Genomic DNA, 20,392 nt, shown 5'->3' with positions numbered 1-20,392 from the left:
AGGGGGAGGAGGGGACGGGTATTTTCATACACAAAGAGTGCAATGCGCACCACCCGAAGGACGGAGATATTTGAAACTCGGACTTGGGGGGGAGGGGGGGCAAGGGCAACATACGTAACCTAAACATCTTTACCCCCATAATATGCTTAAATAAAAAAAAAAAGTCTATACTATCTAAAGTGATCTACAGATTCAACGTAATCCCTATTAAAATACCAATTTTTTTGCAGATCTAGAAGAAATAATTGTACACTTCATGTGGAAACAGAGAAGACCCCATATAGCCAAAGCAACCTTAAGCAAAAAGTACAAATTAGGAGGATTCAGTCTACTAGACTTCAAGCTATACTACAAGGCTATAGTAACCAAAACAGCATGGTACTGGCACAAAACAGAGACACAAACCAACGGAACAGGACTGAGAATACAGATATAAAACCATCCTCATATTGTCATCTGATCTTTGACAAAGCAGACAAAAACATACTCTGAGAACAGAATCCCTATTCAGTAAATGGTGATGGAATATTGGATAGCCATATGTAGAAGACAGAATGAGGATCCACACTTTTCACCTCTCACAAAAATCAACTCATGATGGATAACAGACTTAAACCTAAGACATGAAAACATAAAAATTCTGAAGAAAATGTAGGAAAAACTCTTATAGACATCAGCTTAGGGAAAGAATTTATGAACACAACCCCAAAAGCAATCACAGCAACAACAAAAATAAATAAATGGGACCTGATAAAATTAAAAGCTTCTGCACAGCCAAGAACACTTTCATTAGAGCAAACTGACAACCTATAGAATAGGAGAAAATATTTGCATGCTACACATCTGATAAAGGGTCAATAACTAGAATCTACACAGAACTTAGGAAAATCAACAAGAAAAAATTGAACAATGCCATTAAAAAGTGGGCAAAGGACATGAACAGAAACTTTTCAAAAGAATATAGACTAATGGCCAATGAACATATGAACACTTGCTCAACATTTCTAATCAGGGGAATTCAAATCAAAACCACAATGAGATAACACTTAACTCCAGTGAGATTTGCTTTTATAAAAAAAGTCCCCAAACAACAAATTTTGGCATGTATGAGGAGAGATAGGAACAATTATACACCACTGGTGGGACTGCAAATTAGTACAACCTCTATGGAAAGTAATATGGATATACCTCAAAAAACTAAAACTAGAATTACCATTTGATCCAGCAGTCCTACCAGTGGGTATTTACCCAAAGGAAAAAAAAGACATGCTATAATAAAGACATCTGCACTCAAATGTTCATAGCAGCACAATTCACAATTGCAAAGATGTGGAAACAATCCAAGTCCCCGTCAATATATGAGTGGATTAATAAAATGTGGTTTATATATACCATGGAGTACTACTCAGCCATAAGAAACTATAGTGAATTAATACCTCTTGTATTATCCTAGATGGAACTGGAGCCCATTCTTTGAAGTGAAGTATTATAAGAATGGAAAAACAAGCACCACATGTATTCACTGCTAAATTGGTACTAATTGATCAATACTTACACACATAAGAAAGTAACATTCATCGGATGTTGGGCAGGTGGGAGGTGGGTAGATAGGATGGGTAAAGTCACACCTAATGGGTGTGGTGCGCACTGTCTGGGGAATGGGCACACTTGTACCTCTGATTCTGGAAGTGCAAAGCAATATATGTAACCATAGTGTTTGTACTCCCATAATAGTCTGAAATTTAAATATATATACACACACACATATATATATAAAGATGATTTTTCAAAATCAATAAACCCCACTCAAAGAAAAACAAGCATATAAGGGGAGAGGTACTATATAAGAACAAACACAAATGAAAAAAATTATTTAAAAAAATCTTTCAAATACTTTAGATGTTATCAGATGCAAATTATAAAATAATTATGCAGTTTTACAGAAATTGGAAGGCAATCACCAAGGGATATAAACCTTGACAGAAGAAAAACCTAAGAAGCAAACCTTACATTAGTGCCAACTTTCATCCTGAGAGCACTTTTCCAAATAGTGTAGGGAAATAGTGCAAACAGAGTGGCTGTCTTACTGGGCAGAAGCAACAGATATCAGTGTGTGTGGCTGCTACAGAGTTTCGTTTTAGGCAGTAGGTTACTAAGGTGAGTAGCCCCCTAAATTAAAGAGAATTGAAGGGAAGTATACACACCTTAAAGAGTCTAAAAATTAGCTTTGACAACCAGTTAAATAAGACAAAACTCTTAAGAAGGTAACTACTATGGTTTAAATGTTTGTCCCCTCCAAAATGGGTGTGAAATTTGGTTGCCATTGTGGTTGCCATTGCAGCAGTGTTGGGAAGCGGAACATTTGGGAGGTGATTGCACCATGAAGGCTTTGTCTACATGGGTGGGATTAATGCCATTTTAAAAGGCAAGTTTGGTCCCCTTTGGCTTCTTTGTCTTTCTGCCTTTCACCATGTAATTAATGCTGCTGCAAAAAGGCCCTTGCTAAATGTAGTTTTTAAAAAATTATAATTGTTATGCTAAAAAAAGGAGAGAAAGTTGAATCATAAAATCCCCCCCAAAATAAAAACCCCACAATGGCAGAAAAAGAGTTGAAGACAACAATAAGAACAAAAAAAAGATAATGAATATACAATAAAACTAATATCATAAATATTAACCAACCACACAAAAAAAATCACCTTAAATGTCAATAGCCTATATATATACCAATTAAAAGACAGAGATTGTCAGAATGGATCAAAAAACAGAACCCAGGGGGAGTAGGGGGCAAGGGCAACTTATGTAACCTAAACATTTGTACCCCCATAATATGCAGAAATAAAAAAAACCAGAACCCAACTATAGACCAATAAATCAATGTAACAGAATAAAAAGCACAGAAATAGACCCACATAAATACAATGAAGCAAAGGTAGTCTTTAAAAAAAACATTTTTTTGAATGTATTATAATGAAGCAATATGGTACATTCCAGATATCCTTCCATCATGGGTCATTACTATTTACCTAATGTGAGTCAGAGGCTTACATAACCCAAAGCACATCATTCTAGTCATCCTTCTGGATGAAGGAGCTTACAAGTAGCTCTCATAAATGTCCATCATGCCTGTTCACAAGTAATCTGAAATGTTTTCCAGAATTTCTTCTTGAACTTTATCAGAAAGATAAAAAAGAACTCTAGTCCCTCAAAGGGACCCACTTCATAACTACACATCCTTGATAACTGCACTTAGATAGCTCAGGCTCATTTCTGATTACAAGTGTTAGAATTTATTTTTCTAAACCATTATTAAAGAATTGTAAAACGGGACAAAGTCAAATTCTTGGTTGTTTGATGTCATATTTTGCAAGTTACATTGATGAGAGTTTTTACCACCTGTTCTCCCTTGCATCATGGCTTGCTTTCAATTCTCTTTGGTTGGTTTCCTATACCTGAGTGACATTGGTCTAATTCCACTCACTGCCTTTTTACAAACTACAAGATTCTCTTCTGTTTTTTCATACTGGCTCTAGTAAAGCAATTCCAAGCCAGACCCTACTTTCTCCACAGATCCTGATAGGCTCAAGAGGACTGATTCAAGCTGAACTATAGCATCATATTTACTGTTCCCAAATACATTATGTGTAATTTTTACATTATGTGTAAAAATTTTCTACTTCCAACTTTCTATAGTTGCAGGTAACTTAGGACACACCGTATTATAACTTACAATACTTATAATACAGAAGGGATTCCCACAAATTTGAAGGCTAGGAAAACATAGTATAAGCTGTTGTAATAATTCACAGAAAAGGAATTTTCAGAGACACCACAGTATAATTACAAAAAATATAGTAGGGCCAAATAAATGTGTTACTCAAGACATAGAATTAATGAATAAGGCAAGCAAAAATAAAGATCATATTTATTATGTTCCAGTCTCATAGTAGGTGCATACCATTAGATAGACAGAAGAATGTGAAAATAGTCTCTTTTGCCTTCTATGGCAGAAGGTACATTGCTCACACCTTTACGGGCAAAAAAGGTGAGAACTGAGTTCATTTCTTGTATTGTGAAACATTTATTTCACATTTGTATAATTGTCTATATATCCTGAGAATAAGGCAAGACCTTCTTGAGGTAGAAAAAATCAACATGTCCTTACGGCATGAAAATGTGTTTGGGAATTGAGAGAACCCCTTTCTTTAGATGTACAAATTGGTTCTCAATGAAGTTCTTAAAAGGCCCAGCTACAAGAATAAGCCACTAGTCCAAATGTCACAATTGTTTCTGCAAATCTGAATTTTTAATTTAATGAGATTAAAAATCTTAGAATGAATGCATATACCTTTAAAAGAACCTATACACAATCAATCTAAAAGGTCTCGTAATAGTACCTTGAGCACCACAACAGTTTCCCACTCCAGGGAAACTGGAGTGGGAAACTCCACTCTAGCATTGCTTAATGCTAACAGCTTAAAGATAATTGGCAAGCACTAATTATAATTATGAAAGGATCAACAAGGAAGGAAAGGAGTATTAGGAACAAGGGTGTAAGAGGAGGAGTTATGACAAACGAGTGAATAGAAGAAGACCTAAATATGAGAAGTATCAGGAAACCAATATCCAGTAGCAAAGGCTACTAAAGATATCCCATCACATTAGCTGCTCTCTAATCTTTACAGAGAGCAAGACAAATATGGAAGCAAAATAATCCCAGCTAATGCAAGTTAGTTTCACAATGCTGGTATAGTCATAAAATCAGATAGGCTAAGAATCTAACTGCTAGTATATGTGGATGAATCACAAAATGACACACAAGGCATATGTACGCACTATTAAGAGCTGCTTTTCAAATATTGGCAAAAATACATTTCAAATAAAATTTGTTCTCACCATATTTAAGTTCTTTGGGTCATTTCCAAACATCATAAGCAAGGTATCAAGGCAAAGCTTATTAAAAATCTGTAGTGAACACAGCTTTGAACCAATAAATTTGTTAAATGAGGTTTTAGGTAAGAAGTCTTTGTTGCCAGAAAAACCCTGTAAAATAAATTTATTTTATCCATATTTGGAAGACCACAATAATTAATTAAGAAATGATGTGGTGAGTTCACTATGAATACAACCAAATGAATTAACTAACAGTAGCTTTAAATTTTTAAATTAAGGAAAAATCTTGGAAGCAGGATATAGAGATAGTTTGATTGCTGGATTTTCTCTCACAATGAGGTATCTAAAAATATAAGTAAAATTCTATTCCTTTATTTCTATTGTAGAAATAAAGGCAAGAATCCAGCGTAAATGCAACTGAAAATCGCAATTCACACACGTGGCTGTGCAAAAATAGTCAAGACCTCTTATTTTGAAAGCACAGCATCATTGTCACTTGGGTTATCGCTGATACAAAAGAAAGGTAAAATATACCTTGACTAATGACTTCCATTTGTATGTCATCTTAATTAAAGGGCTTTTAAATATTTAATGGAGAAAACTGGTGCTAAGGCAAAAAATATTTTGATTCTTTCAGCTATCTTTGGTATTGTGGAAAATGTTATGAAACCTGAAAGAAAATAAGATACAAATTAGTAAGTTATTCTTAACCAAATATTAGCACATGAGAGATGACAACATGGAGGACATAAGTTGAAATATAGTCTCTGAAGAATTAATTTAGTCATTCATTTCTTAATTCATTTGTGAAATATTTTTGATCACCTGATATGTGACATTATATTGATCCCAACATAATGCCAACAATTAGTATTTTTAAAATATCTATATCATAAAGGAAGATAATTTAGCAATAAATCAGACTTATAACACCATAATTTGAAAATCAGGAATAATATCAAACATTTGTATAACTGGCAATGGTGAAAATGAGATAAGTGAAATTTTCAGACAGATGAATCTTATACTTTAGGTGAGAGAATAAATTTCAAATTATTTTAATATTTATTTTTAATAATTTTTAAAATTCCTTGCTTTATTATACAGCAGATACAAAACGTTATATTTTAATGATAGTTTAGAGTGATTAGTATGAAAATAGTAATTTTTCCCATTTGCTATCTTATCAAGCTAATGTGTCTACTTACACATCTCTATTCTGATTGGTTATTTACTTAACTTTGGTTGGGTTCTGAATTCAAATAATCAAATAAATATATATCATAAGTTAATAAATTCTAGTACATTACCTTTTTTTTCAGGCATTCCTGGTTTTAGTTAATTGAACAGCTGATGAGAATTTGGACTAAAAGTCATATATATGGTTAATATATTTCAGAGAAAAGATCTATGGAATATGAGATTAGATTGTTACTCAACATACTTTCTCTAGTAGGAAGTGGATTATTCCTATGAGAAAATTATACTTTTCAGCCTAGAAAAGACTTTTTAAATATGAGGTTCTGTTATAAAATGGCTTTTTTGATCTGCAAAGTAGAAAGAATAAGAGTAAAGAAATTTATAGTATCATGTAAGAGAATTATGTTAGGTCTTAGGGAATTTATTTCTGAATGTAAAGTTATTATGCATTAGATAGGCATTAAGGTTCTGATTAAAGTTCTTTTCTAGTCATCTTTAAATATCAAAACTTTCCTCATTTTTATACATTTCTTAAGTTTGATCTGTCCTAAATGCAAACACATATATAGCCTTTTCAAGTCTTTCCCACTCATAAAACCCTATGCTGTAATTTCAAAAGGAAAAATAATGTGAAAGTTCTATTCGTGGAACAAATGATTTTTTTCATTTGTTCCAAATGATAGTTATATCTCACTTTGATCTTTAACAGCATGGATATCTAACTTTTATACAATTTGAAATAACAAAAGCCACAAACAACCTTGTATTTACAATCAATTCTTTGTGATTAGAGAAGATTTCATGCGGAATCAAAGCAGCAGGTAAACTAGGGCATGCTGCTATGCTGTTTATCTCACAGTTTTGCTTTGTTTCACTTAGAGGTCTAGAAGCTTTTCTACAACCTTAAGAAGTGTATCTACAACCTTAAAAAGCAACTGAGAGATATTAGCAATAATCTTTCTTGGCATACCAATAGTAGTGCCCTGTGAATGGCCTACATAAAACATTTCCTCTTGTCCCGTTTGCTTCATGATGAAATCAGTGGAGGCCGGAAGGTCATATTTTGCCATCTCATCAAAACTACAAAAGAAAGAGGAAAATAAATATAGCACTTTCTGCTAATGTTATAGTAACATTTCAAGATAATAAATAGCTAAATGAACAAAGACAATTTTCAACCCTCTTTGGATATTAATCAAGAAGTTATGTGGTATAATGCACCTACTGAATAGATACTTGTTTCTGCGGGGAACCCAAAGTCAGAGAAATAAAATACCTACAACAAGGCAGTCTTATAAAGAGGGTGTTTGTATATTTTAAATACAGTAAGGTAGACAAAATATATGAGTTATAGAAAGGAAGAGTAGTTAAAACAAGGATGGGATCAATCAATAAGGTACTATGTAAGAAGCAAAGGTTATTGCTGAAAAATTAGAAACTCAAAGTCAAACAAGTGTTCTAATCTTCATGCTAAAATTTAAATAAATTTTAATGGTCTATGGAAAGTCCTGAATTGAGAAAAGAGTCAGGTCTAAATTTTATTTTATTTCATTCAAAAAGGAAAAAAAGCTTAATACTTTTATAAAATAAAACTAAATATTACTTCATTTTATCTGTACCTGAAAGCCCAGAATTCTTTGGAACTCGTTTCCAGATACAAGTGTTTCCTGGACCACGTATTTCCTCTGCTATTTCCCATCCACACATCATAACCAGCATCTGCCAGAATGAAGCCCAGACTATTGTTGGGAAGATTAGATATCCAGTTGCTGGCAGATGTGAGCAAACCATGTTGTAAGTATACAACAAGCTTCTGAACTGGAAAAAAAATGCAGAATTTTTTTTTTAATTTTGTAGTATATACATGAAAATCTCTTATCTGAAATCCAAACTTTCACTATATGATAGTTTGAAAATTTTTATAATTGTTTGCATAAATGGGGTAAGTTAACTATGTTTAATCCCATCATATGTCAAAGCTTTTAATATAGTTCAGAAATGGATTTCTTTCAAATAACCAAGTAGGCAATTATGTCATGTCCCAATTTAATATATAAATATTAGGTATAGATAATAATAAAAAATCTTATGTTGCTCCATGAATTAATATTAAACATGTTTGCAGACAGGATTTGTCTTAGGAGTTTTGCAGCGCTTTGCCCTGAAGGAATATGTGAACGTGTTGGTTTACATTTCAAATGCTGTTACACTCGGAAGGGCGTCTCTGAAAGACAGTAGCGGCTGTATCCCACAAAGCGCTGCGTTTCTCAGACCTAAAGGTTTGGATTTGCTTTGTAAAGCAAAGTGAATCTGCTAAAAACTACAGGCTGAGAGCTGACAATGGAGTGCCCCCCAGAACAGACAGCTTCCCGAATGGCTAGAAGCAAAGCTCTTGTTTTAACACTCTAGACTACCTGTCTCCATTCACAATAACCTAATAAATATGGAGCCAACATATCTCTGTTTAACCCCTCTGTTAAGTGATAAACTTACGTTAGAACTTAGAAGTCAACCTTTGAAGGATTTTATTGCCATTTGCTCATGTAGATAGAATTAGTTAAAGAATCTGTAGAAGCCTTTTGAAAATCTGTTAACCTGAGAGGAACTACCTGCTGTTATGTAAATCTGTTACCCCTGGCAATTATTCACTATTCCCTATAAGTTACCATGCAAGACCTCATTTGGGGCTTTTTGAGACCCACAGAGAAGGTCTAGGCCCCCTGAGATCCCACTTTGCCTATAATCTTCATAAACTTATAAAACCATATCTTTGTCTCTGTGTATTCTTTTATTTTCCATTTTTCTCTATTATTTTCTTATCCCTTGCAACTCTACCAAAGGGACCCAGTTTTTTGCGGGGAACATTGGCCACATTCCTGGCAATCTTATACTAATAAGAAGACTCATACACATTTTAAATAATACATTTTAAAAAGGAAGCCCATTTCATGTCAAAGAAGATGCATCCATTGGCACATGGCTATGGTATCCACTGGTCCTATCATAAAACTCCCATCAAGACACTGCCAACCTGAGGAGCAATGAAACAACCCCTTGAAGGCTCAATGGAGATGCCATCTGGAGGATGACATCCTGTAAGTATGGGTGCTATCCTTTAGGATTTATTATATACCTTAAACAAATGTCTATAATACATTGCTGATTCTCCAATAAGTAGAATACATGGGTCTGAGAAAGAAGAGGAGGGTTTAGGAGTGGTCTCACTCACCATCACTCCCAGTAGTGCTTCCTGTCCTCACAATTTTAGGCCATATAGATGAAGAGGCCCTGATTCCCAGAGAGAAAATGCTTTCACCAAGGCACTGTAAGTATCCTAATAAACTTAACAGCTATGACCACTGCCTGGTCATTTTGGGCTCCTCATTACTGAAGGAAGCAGAAAAAGCAGTCACTATACTGGCAGGGGTAATTTACCCTGATTATCATAAAGAAATAGGGCTGCTGATAAAAAATGATGAAAGGGAGAAATATATTTGGTATTAGGGTGATCCACTGAGTCATCTTTTGCTACTCCATGCCCTATTTTAACTGTACATGCACAAGTACAAAAACTGTGACCTGACATATATATGGTAGCCCTTAGGAATGAGGGCCCAGCTTACTACATTAGGCAAGCTAGCTCAGCGGTAGAGAAATCTAGAATGGATGGTGGAGGGGGCAATTTATGAGTACTAGTTATGGCCTTAATGTTGCTTCCTGAGGGTTCACTATTGCTCCTTTCTCTATGAAATTGCCCTTGGCCAAATGTGAATTTCCTCACCCAGAAGATTACACCTTCTTTTAGGGGTAGCCTTCAGGCAATAATTAACTGATAGGGGAATGCAAAAACCTAGCTCTCTAACTTCAAGGTGGGACCATCTCTGTAGTGCAATTCAGCTCCTCTGAGATCACTTTTTAGCTTTTCCCAATTGAGTCACAGGCTTCCTTAGCTCCTTCTCTACCCTATCCTAATTTCCACATTCCTTTCTCCTGACAGTAGTCCATCAATAAATCAGATTCATCTGAATCCCTTTCTCGGTCTCTGTTTCTAGAGCACTCTAAAGCACTTGTTTAGAGTATTTTAAAATTATCTTTAAATATTTTATTATAGTACTTGCAAAATGAGGTCATTCCCTGAGGGATAATTGCTGTTATTTTGTTAAATGTATGTTAAAATTTTCTGCCTACTAGATATAAGTATCCAAAATTACATTGATTTAGATTGTTTCAAATTAATGTCTTCTCTGAAGTATACTTTAATATGCAAAAGAAAACATGAGAGGGTGCCCCATAATATGAGAAACATTTTTTTCACGGAGAAAATCTGAAGAGAAAAGAAAGAAATATTTGGCTTTTATTTGGGCAATTATATGAATAAGCAAAAGTAATTCATTATATATTCTACCAGTAAGTGGCAGATCGAGGATTAAAACCCAGGTCTTCTGACAAATTCTAGTCTATTTTGTACATACTCTGCTGATATGTGTGTGTGTGTGTGTATGTTTGTATGTATATGTGTATATATATATGTATATATATTTACAGTTGGAATAAAGAACCACAAGGCTGCTACCAACCTGATCCCTCTGCTATTATTAGAGGAGATAATTGTGAAGACACAGAAGCAAATTTTTACCAGCCTTTCTTCAAACCTACAGAATAATAATGTAATTGCATTTCAGAGCATTTTTAATTCCTCATCAAAAACAATCTAGAGAATCAACACGTATGAGCAAAGTGATCAACAAAATAAACCTTGGAGAAACAACTTGTGTTTTACCACAACCACCCTATGAACAGAAAACCAAAGGAGAATCAAATTCTCTTCTTGAAGCATGCAGGAAGATACATGAGAAGTTAACTGTTCACTTAATCTTAAGATTCCTTTCTTGTCCTGAATTCACTGAGAAGACCTGGAAAAGTTAAGAAATTTAGGCCCCAGATAGTCACCAGTCTATCTTCAATTGAATATTACCTGAATTGTTGTTATTGTTTGTTTTCCCATAAGGAATTCTATAAAGGCCAAGGATATAACCGTCTTCAGTTACAATATTATACTCTTCATCAGGATAGCCCCAGTAGGAAATAATTTGGCTCTAGATAAACAAAAAGCAAACTTTTTATTTATTTTTATTTTTTTTACAGTGAAAATGGGTGAATTTTATGACATGTAAAATATACCTCAATAAAGCTGTTAAAAAAAGAAATTACCCTGTTCAATTTGTTCACTTTCTTACTGTCTTACACTCTTTGGTCAGAGTGCAAGCTTAAAATATACCTCAATAAAGCTGTTAAAAAAAAGAAATTATCCTGCTCAATTTGTTCACTTTCTTACTATCTTACACTCTTTGGTCAGAGTGCAAGTCAGGGATCTTGTCTGTCTTGTTCACTAGTATATGCCCAGCACTTGCTACATAGTAGGAGCTCAGCAACTATTCAGGGAAGGAGTGAAAAAATCAGTTGGCAATCTGTTACCATTGTGCAAACAGTGTAAGCCTGTGAAAGGAAATCCACTCAATACAGAATCAATAACAAACTTCAAATCTGCAAATCACACACCAAAGATTAAAAAAAATCACAAGACCTCCATTCTCAATGGGTGTGCCAGATTGTCTGCACAGAGTTAACTCAGCATCTTTTTTACTTCCTTCTATACCATCTTCATCATTACATCATCATTGCAAAGATGTCTGCAGTTATGTTTCTCAGAATTCCTTTCCAGGATGGTTTTGCGTGAGATTCTGTGAAGTCTTGTGAAAGTTGAAGGGTGGCAGAGCAGAAGTCATTATTCTCTGACAGCAGTCGTAGGCAGATGGGAAGGGGACAAAGGTGAGGTGTATGGAGCTTTCTGGTGAGTTCCTGTGAACCATCTGCTTAGGTGCTGCAGGTAGCTGAGATTGTAGCTTCCCTGCAATTTCTGGGAGTCACTTGCTTTGAGCTGTGGGCAGCAGAGGTTGTTGGCAGCCACCTCTCTGCTCTGCTCACTTATTAATTTCATGAAAATCAGCTGCTCCCCTGATCTTTGCTACTCAAGTCTTTTCAATGGTAAAGTGTCTAATTCCTTATATTAAAATCTTTCCTATTTGGAAAGCTGGAGGTGTTTCCTTTTCTGACTGAACTCTGACTGATACAATAGCTATAGAGTATAATTTTCAACAACTCAGAGTTTTTTTAAATGATGGCGAGGGGAAGGATGGGTCGAGATTTTGTGTCCCTTTTTAGGCTTCAGTTGGCCAAATAGGAACATCCTTTATTAATCTCTGGAAAAGCAAACCTTTTAGCAAGAAATTGCTAGCCAACTAAGTTAGATGTTTTGCCATTTCTAACCCATTATGTAATGATGAACCTTGGTATTCTCCCTCAACTTACACCTATCTATTTTCATTTTCACTAATTTACTGATTCATTCAGGTAATAAATACTTATAGAACACCTACTAAGCACCAATCGTATACACTAGGGATTCAAGAATAAAGCAAACAAAAAAACACCCTTTTTCCCTCAAGGAGATATCTCAAGAACTAGTCCACTAATATTTTCTTTTCTACAAGTCACTCATACTTTTACCTAACTCCCCTATACGATTTTAAAATATATGTATATCCACAAATGTTTACATATCTATGCATACATCTAATCTTATATCTGAAATTTGTATATATGTGACTGTATAGAAGAGAGAATTTATAGGTTCTCCATAAAATTCTGAATATATTTATATATAATTTCATCATAGAGAATAAGTCTGAAGGGGGAACTGTAAGCTATAGAACAGCAGATGAGGAACATTAATTGACCCATACCAAAATATATAAATGCAGAAACATGCATTTGATTATAAATCTATTAACTTAAAACTTCAAAATTTGCAGTAGCATTCTCTGTTATTTCACCAGCTTAGATTTATTTCCTAACAACTTACAATATTCATATTTGTTTCAGGGTTCTCAGGTCTTCGATTTCGAAGGACACTGTGAGTAGTTCCAAGAATTAGGATGAAATATATCACCGTGAAAAGACACCACATTTGAGACCTATGTATAAAAGGAAAATGTTTATACTATTAAAATTGCAGTAAATAATACCATTTATAAAATTGCAGCAAACAATTCTGTGAGGTAGCGAATTCTGTGAGGTAGGGAACACTATTTTCAGATGAGAAAATTGAGGCTCTGAAGAATTATTAATAAATAACTTAGCTAAAGATGTACAACATATATTGAAACCCGATCCCCACCTCTCATCTCTCACAAAAATCAGCTCACAATGGATAACAGACTTTAACCTAAGGCATGAAACCTTAAGAATTCTAGAAGAAAATGTTGGGAAAACTCTTATAGACATCAGCCTAGGCAAAGAATTTATGAAGAAGACACCCAAAGCAATCACAGCAGCAACAAAAATAAATAAATGGGACCTGGCCGGGCGCGGTGGCTCACGCCTGTAATCCCAGCACTCTGGCAGGCCTAGGCTGGTGGATCGCTAAAGGTCAGGAGTTCGAGACCAGCTGAGCAAGAGCGAGACTCCGTCTCTACTAAAAAAAAATAGAAAGAAATGATCTGGACAACTAAAAATATATAGACAGCTACTCGGGAGGCTGAGGCAGAAGGATTGCTTGAGCCCAGGAGTTTGAGGTTGCTGTGAGCTAGGCTGACACCACGGCACTCACTCTAGCCCAGGCAACAAAGCGAGACTCTGTCCCAAAAAAAAAAAAAAAAGACATAATGCTAATTTTGTATAATCTCTTCCAGAAAATAGAAAAGGAGCCCTTCCCAATTAATTTTATGAAGTCATATTAAAGAAAAGAAAACTCCAGATCAATATCCCTTATGAATATAAATGCCAAAATTCTCACCAAAATATTAGCAGATTAAATCCAACAATATATAAAAAAGATATTACATCCTGATCTAGTGAAGTTCATCCCAGAAACACAGGCTGATTCAACATTCAAGTATAGATGAATATAATTTATTCATTAAACTTCCACTATGGTGACAAAATACATTTAAGTAGGAAAGATAAAAATGAAAAATAAATCTTCAAAAACTGTTTTCTTCCCTATTTTAAATGAGGGTAAGGAATTCTCATGCATGTATATTTAAATGAATTTCTGCTTCCTTTTCAATGCAAGAAGCAATCCTTATATCACTACGTTTTTTTTATCACTGAGAGAATATAAGTAATATAACACTAATAAATACATTGCAGTAATTGACAGCTTCCTGCAAGCCACACCTCCACAGACAAAAGTTTTTCCTAGGTCCAGTGTGGGTTTTTAAAATCAAACAAATATTTAAATATTTAAATTACTGCAGCTAGTTTTAAATGCAAGTACAGGAATTCAAGGCAAGGCAAGTCATTTTTTAGAAACATTATTTTAATCTGGATTGTTATCAGATTAAATATTGAACATGTTTATTTTCTCATATACATAAACTGGTTTTGAAATCAAATTGGAAAGAAAATTACCTATGATGAAGCAGTAAGTTAAATTTAGGATAAAAGATAACTGCTACAGTGAAGAGGTGTCTGTCTTGCAGAGGTCACAAATGTTGCCCATTTTATATTACATGTAGTATATATTTGAGGGTTGGTGGTGCTAGTAATGGATGCTTTTTCCTTGGACATGCAGAAATCTCATTTTCAAATTTGAATAATTTGATCTGTATAATTATATCCTGTTTGTTATAAATACCTTGTCACAACCGAATGTGCAATCCAGATTCAAAGAACTGAAAAAAGCTCCTTTGTGGAAATTTTCTTTTCTATTTGCCATTTTTTCTTTCTCCTTTTATTATGATTTATTTTTATGAATTTTTTATGATTTTTATGAATTAACTATTTTTTACCCAACAATATTTCCAGATATAATTCTTTAAATAGACTTTGAAATTTTAGAATGTGATATTCAAAATTAATAAATTTTCTTTGCCACCGCCCAAAAAAACCCTACATGCTCAATTGATTTTCAACAAAGGTGCAAAGGTAATTCAGTCTAAAACAAACATGCTGAAACAATTGGATATCCATATGCAAATACATGAAATTTGGTTCATACCTTGCACCAAATAGAAAAATTAACTAAAAAAAAACATCATCAATCTAATTGAGAATAATGGAAGTAATGTTTCTCACTGTTGGTGAAGGAAATTACAAATATGGAGAATGGAAAGACTAGAATGAACCCTGAAATACTGAATTGGAATTGGAGGTTTCAGTTTGAACTTATGTTTTAAAAATACAGATACATATACAAACATACATACACGGGTGTGCGTGTGCATGTGTGCACGCATGTGTGTGTGTGTGTGTGTGTGTGTGTGTCCCAGATCTGTCTGCTGTGATAGTCTAGAAACAATAGCTACCCAGTCTCAATGAACACACCCAAACTTTGTTTCAAATTGCCATTTGCTTCTAAAAGAAATCAGGACTTTTTGGAGAAATGACTGAAGCCAGGTAGGGGAAGAGAAGTAAAAGATGAGCTGTGAAAAATCTTATTGCTCCAAAGAGTAAGGAAGTGCTCAAAGAATCTCAAGGTTGTATCAAAAGACTACAGGAGTCAGCTTGAAGGGACTCCCACTGGGAATTAGAGACAATTTGTATAATGGCAAGTAATCATAATAATTGGTTATAACCTATTGAATAAAATGGGGATCCTTAAGTCCAAATAAATAAAAAAATAACAGGAAGAATACTTCCTTACAGTAAATGCTGAGAAAAGAACTTTTATCTGAGGAATGCAAGTCCTCCTAATTACCAGGCTCAGAGAGACATTAAAATGAGACAGCAATTACATCACACTCCTTCCTGTAGCCACGTATTCATCTCTTAAAACTTCTTGCTATTGCCACAAGTAGCTATAAATTAACCTAATAATGCCACGCTGGACACTATAACCCACACCGTATAGCTTAATAATGTATAGCTAATCACTAATTGATGTTATTTCTGTAAACCAATGAGAATTCCTGACAAATAACTTTGTCACTCCCTGTCCCCCTTTTTTGCCTTTAAAAATCCACTTGTAACTGCTGCTAATCAGGCAAATTGAATCTATGATCCCAGGTTGCAATTCTCAAGCTTTGCACAAATAAATTCTCTAATTATATTAATTTTGCCTTAGCTTCTTTCTTTTAGGTCAACAATGCCACGTAATAGACGAGAAGGAACAATAGAGTTAAAAAAATCATGAATGGACGCTAAAACCAGTGGGTAAAAATTTGATGAGCAACAGAATATTTACACAGTCTCAAGAATTTCTTCATAAATCTTTTATGAATTACAAAGAGAAAAGTGGCTAAACCTAGTGGGCACCATCGGAACCAAATGATCAAAATTTACAAAAAAAAAAGTCATCAATATTGGAACAAAGTGACATCATATGCTTTCTGAAATGATGCACTGAGAAGAACACAGAATATGACTTGTATACTATTCTTGTCAAAAATGTGTAACTTGAATATAATCATGAGATTAGATTACAATTCACATCGAGAGACATTTTATAAAATAACTCTCCTGTATTATTCAAAAATGCCATGGTAGTGGTATCCAAAGAAAGTTTGAGGAACACTTCTAGATTAAAGACACATAATTAAGCTCAATGTGTTATCTTCAAGAAGGGAGCAGAAAATGGCTATGAACGTTATTGGAATGACTAATAAAATTTTAATATGAGCTGTTTATTAGATAAAAGCATTATATCAATGTTAAATTCCCCGATAATTATACTGTGATTATGTAAGAAAATGTTCTTGTTCTTAGGAAATGCACATTGAAATATTTAGGGGTAAATTACTCTCAAACAGTACAGAAAAAAACTCCACACATCTATATAGTGAATAAGAACAAATGGTGAAAAATGTATACAATTGGTGATTCTGTAAAAAGTATACAGGAAGTCTTTGTATTACTCATTCAATCTTTCTGTCAGTTTGAAATTATAGAAGGTACCAAGTTTAAAAATGAAAAAGGTATAAATAAAATCTCACTAGAATTTTAAAACCCTTCAAAATACAAAACTGCAAACATCCTGGAGTTATATAATAGATTGAAAAGCTAGTATATTTGAGATTTAATCTACTACTAAATTTTTCAGGAAGCTAGTAGTTCGGGGCTTTAGTTTACTCATTTACAAAATGAAAAAACTGGACTAAATGTTTACTATCAAAGATATTTTCTTCCCTGAAATTTGTAACTCTATATAGCTAAATGAATAGATCTGTTGGGATTATTGGATATAATGCCAGTAAATATTGATAGGCAGATACAGCTATTTTAGCTTTATTGATACAAACCTGATTTCTGACAATAATTGTCTATTCTTGGGTTTCAAGAGTTAATATATATAAGTAAAGTGCTTAGAATTGTTCCTGGTAAATGCTATTAGATAAAACCTTGCTATTATAATTAGGATTATTATCACTGAACTCAGTGTTTGCTCTATAGTTAAAGAGATTCTAAATTTCCTTTGGGGAAAGTTTTGGCCTCACTGGTGTGGCCCACCTCTGAGCAAAAGTGACAAGTTACTTCTGGTAAATGTTTACAACAGAATGCCAATTTCTAATAGCTAAAGTTAAGTGATTGCTTCTTTATCTGCAACACACAAGTGCCCCTTCAGTCAAGGAATTTAACTCAGTTGAAGACGTAGTTACTGAACACCTATCTCGTATAAGAACTATGTTAAAGCACTGCAGAAAACAAAAAACAATTATAATTATTCACAATATTTTATAGTCTGATAGGGAAAAGATATTATAAATACATAAATCACTCTTAATGTAAACTAGCATATGTGCTACAAAACAAAACATTAGGGGACTTCCCAGTACACAATATAGCATTTCTTCATTATCAAGAGGAGATTTTGGAAGTGGATCTATGACATTTGAACTAGCAGAAATACAAGGGAGGGTATTCTAGGAAGGGGGAAGAGGAAACAGGTGACAAAACAGACAGTATCCAAGGAGTGTAGCAAGGTCATAGTACATTTGTAGTGAACCCTAATGGAGGGTCTTGTTATGTGACTGAAGAATTTATATTTCATTTGTTAGGAGAAAAAAGAAAAGCCATTCAAAGTTTTTGAATATGAAGTAGAACAGACTGGAGTTGTTCTAAGAGAAGTTTATCTGGCATAGTGTATTACAGTGGGGTGAGTTGATTTGGGAAACCAATCAGGATGCTACAATAATAGTTTAAGTGAAAAATAATAAAAGCTTGCCCTTGGACTCGGTAGCCAGGAGATGACAGACAAGAAAGGTGGCAGATGTGAAACACCACAAGACTTGGCTAAGAAGGGGAAAGACAGGAAATCATTATATTTTATTCCTAGATTGGATGATTACATATACTGGACAGGACAGTAGAAATTCTTTATCCAATGCCATCTAAACATTTTTGCTTATAGAACTCCCCAAAGGAGTTTTTCTTAAGTATCTCCACAAATAATTACGTTGATATCTAAAATTTTTCATCATAATTTTACTGACAATGGATATAATTCCTGGTAATTGTAAATATTAACATTTTAAAATAAAATGTTCATTGCACCTTTAAATATATTCAATGTAATCTAAATAATGTAAATCTAAATAAATACCACAGAAATTTTATGTCCATAATTATTCATGTAAAGCCACCATTTGCTGATGGACACATTTTTATATTATTACAGTCATATTATACCATAAGAAAGTACTCTCTGGGAAAGGGTATTTGATGTTGAAATCATCCAGTCGAGTTACCATCCAGCCTATCTTGCTTTAAAAGTATTATCCTCAAAGTCTTGTATATCTTCTAAGCAAACAGTTACCGAACCCTCATAGTCTCTGAGAATTCTAACTTTGATTCTAGTTGCCAGGGATACTGTACTGAATATGACGAAGTTTCTACCCTCTTGGTGCTTAAATTCTAGTAAGGGAAAGACAATAAATAAATAAAGGGGTAAAAAACAAGATAACTTCTAAAAGTGATTTAGCGGTATGAAAAGAAATAACCAGATTTATGGAATAGTCACTGGGTGACTATTTTAGGTCACGTGGTTAGAAAAGGCCTCTTTTGGGTTACTTTTATGCTGGATTTGAATGAAGGCAGCCCTGCAAAGACCAGAAGGAAAGAAATCCAGGGAAAAGGTCAAAGTGACTAGGAAGAATACGTATTAGAACAGAAAATGTGGTATATGTATACCACGAAGTACTACTCAGCCATACAAAAGTATGAATTAATGTCTTTTGCAGCAATTTGGGAGGAACTGGAGACGATTATTCTAAGCGAAGTATCTCAAGAATGGAAAAACAAACACCACATGTACGCTCTAATAAATTGGAACTAACCGATGGGCACACAAGTGCACAGATGGAAGTAAAGGTCATAGGAAATCAAGCAGGGGGAGCAGGGTTGAGGGGAGGGGAGAGAAAACACCTAACAGGTACAATGAACACTATTCAGGTGATGGGCACATTTACAGCCCTGACTCAAGCCATGTATCAAAAACATTTGTACCCCCTTAATATTTTGAAATAATAATAATAAAAAAGAATAGAAAGTTGTCCCAGCTATTTCACAATCTTCATTTTCTCTAGGTCGTCTAGTCATTCCTACCTCTCCAGAAACATGTATTAGTGCCAGTGGCCAACCCTGGACCCACTACCCTGTAGTCGAAACTGAAATAAGATGTAACCAATGCTGGAGGCTGGGGTCAGAGGAGAGAGAGAAGGGTAATGAGAAATCACAAGCCACCATGTCTACCTCTAGTTGATGGCCATGATAATCCCAAATTCTGGAAAACTGATTTGAAATAGCATACTATTGATCATAAGAAAAAAAGAAAAAAGAGAGTGGAGGATTAATGCAAACATACAAGTACAGGAAACACAAGTCAAAAAAGTATGGTCTTTACCCAGAGAACAGCATAAGCAAAGGTTTTCCTCTGCCACAGGTAAGTGGAAAATCTGAGGATGTATTCAGGGAGCAGAAAGTAATTCAGTTTAGCTATAGTACAGGACATATGAAGATACCAACATAAGATATAAACACAAATTGGGGAAATACCACTGAATACTTTTTATGTCAAGTTAATGCAATGGAACTTAATTCTGCATGAAACTGAGAGCTACAGAAAGTTTCCGCAGATGGTAGTGACTGATCTAGAAGCGGGCTGCAGAACAGAGACTGGGGAGTAGGAAGAACAGTTAGAAAGCTACTGTAATAATTCAGGTAAGAAGTAATGATTGCTTAAACTCAAGTAATGAATTATTAATTTGTTGGCAATTACTTTTCAAAATATTAAATGTCCAAA

The 20,392-nt window shown here is 34.3% G+C and overlaps 1 protein-coding gene across 1 annotated transcript in view; it reads right to left on the bottom strand.

The window, feature by feature from the left end:
* LIPJ (lipase, family member J) overlaps positions 1-13,033 on the bottom strand; it is a 37,788-nt gene extending 24,755 nt beyond the window's left edge. Inside the window, 7 exon segments of the mRNA XM_012659713.1 lie at positions 4,897-5,043; positions 5,428-5,477; positions 5,480-5,563; positions 7,064-7,173; positions 7,713-7,911; positions 11,069-11,189; positions 13,016-13,033. Of these exon segments, the coding sequence (XP_012515167.1) occupies positions 4,897-5,043; positions 5,428-5,477; positions 5,480-5,563; positions 7,064-7,173; positions 7,713-7,911; positions 11,069-11,189; positions 13,016-13,024 (720 nt within the window). The 5' untranslated portion in view covers positions 13,025-13,033.
* Between the last annotated feature and the right edge of the window lie 7,359 nt (positions 13,034-20,392).

This window comes from Propithecus coquereli, unplaced genomic scaffold, assembly GCF_000956105.1.
Source record: "Propithecus coquereli isolate 6110/MARCELLA unplaced genomic scaffold, Pcoq_1.0 Scaffold63, whole genome shotgun sequence".
In the NCBI taxonomy this organism is placed as follows: domain Eukaryota; kingdom Metazoa; phylum Chordata; class Mammalia; order Primates; family Indriidae; genus Propithecus; species Propithecus coquereli.
The sequence above is the reverse complement of the archived record's forward strand: the minus strand, read 5'-3'. Positions and strand labels throughout refer to the sequence as shown.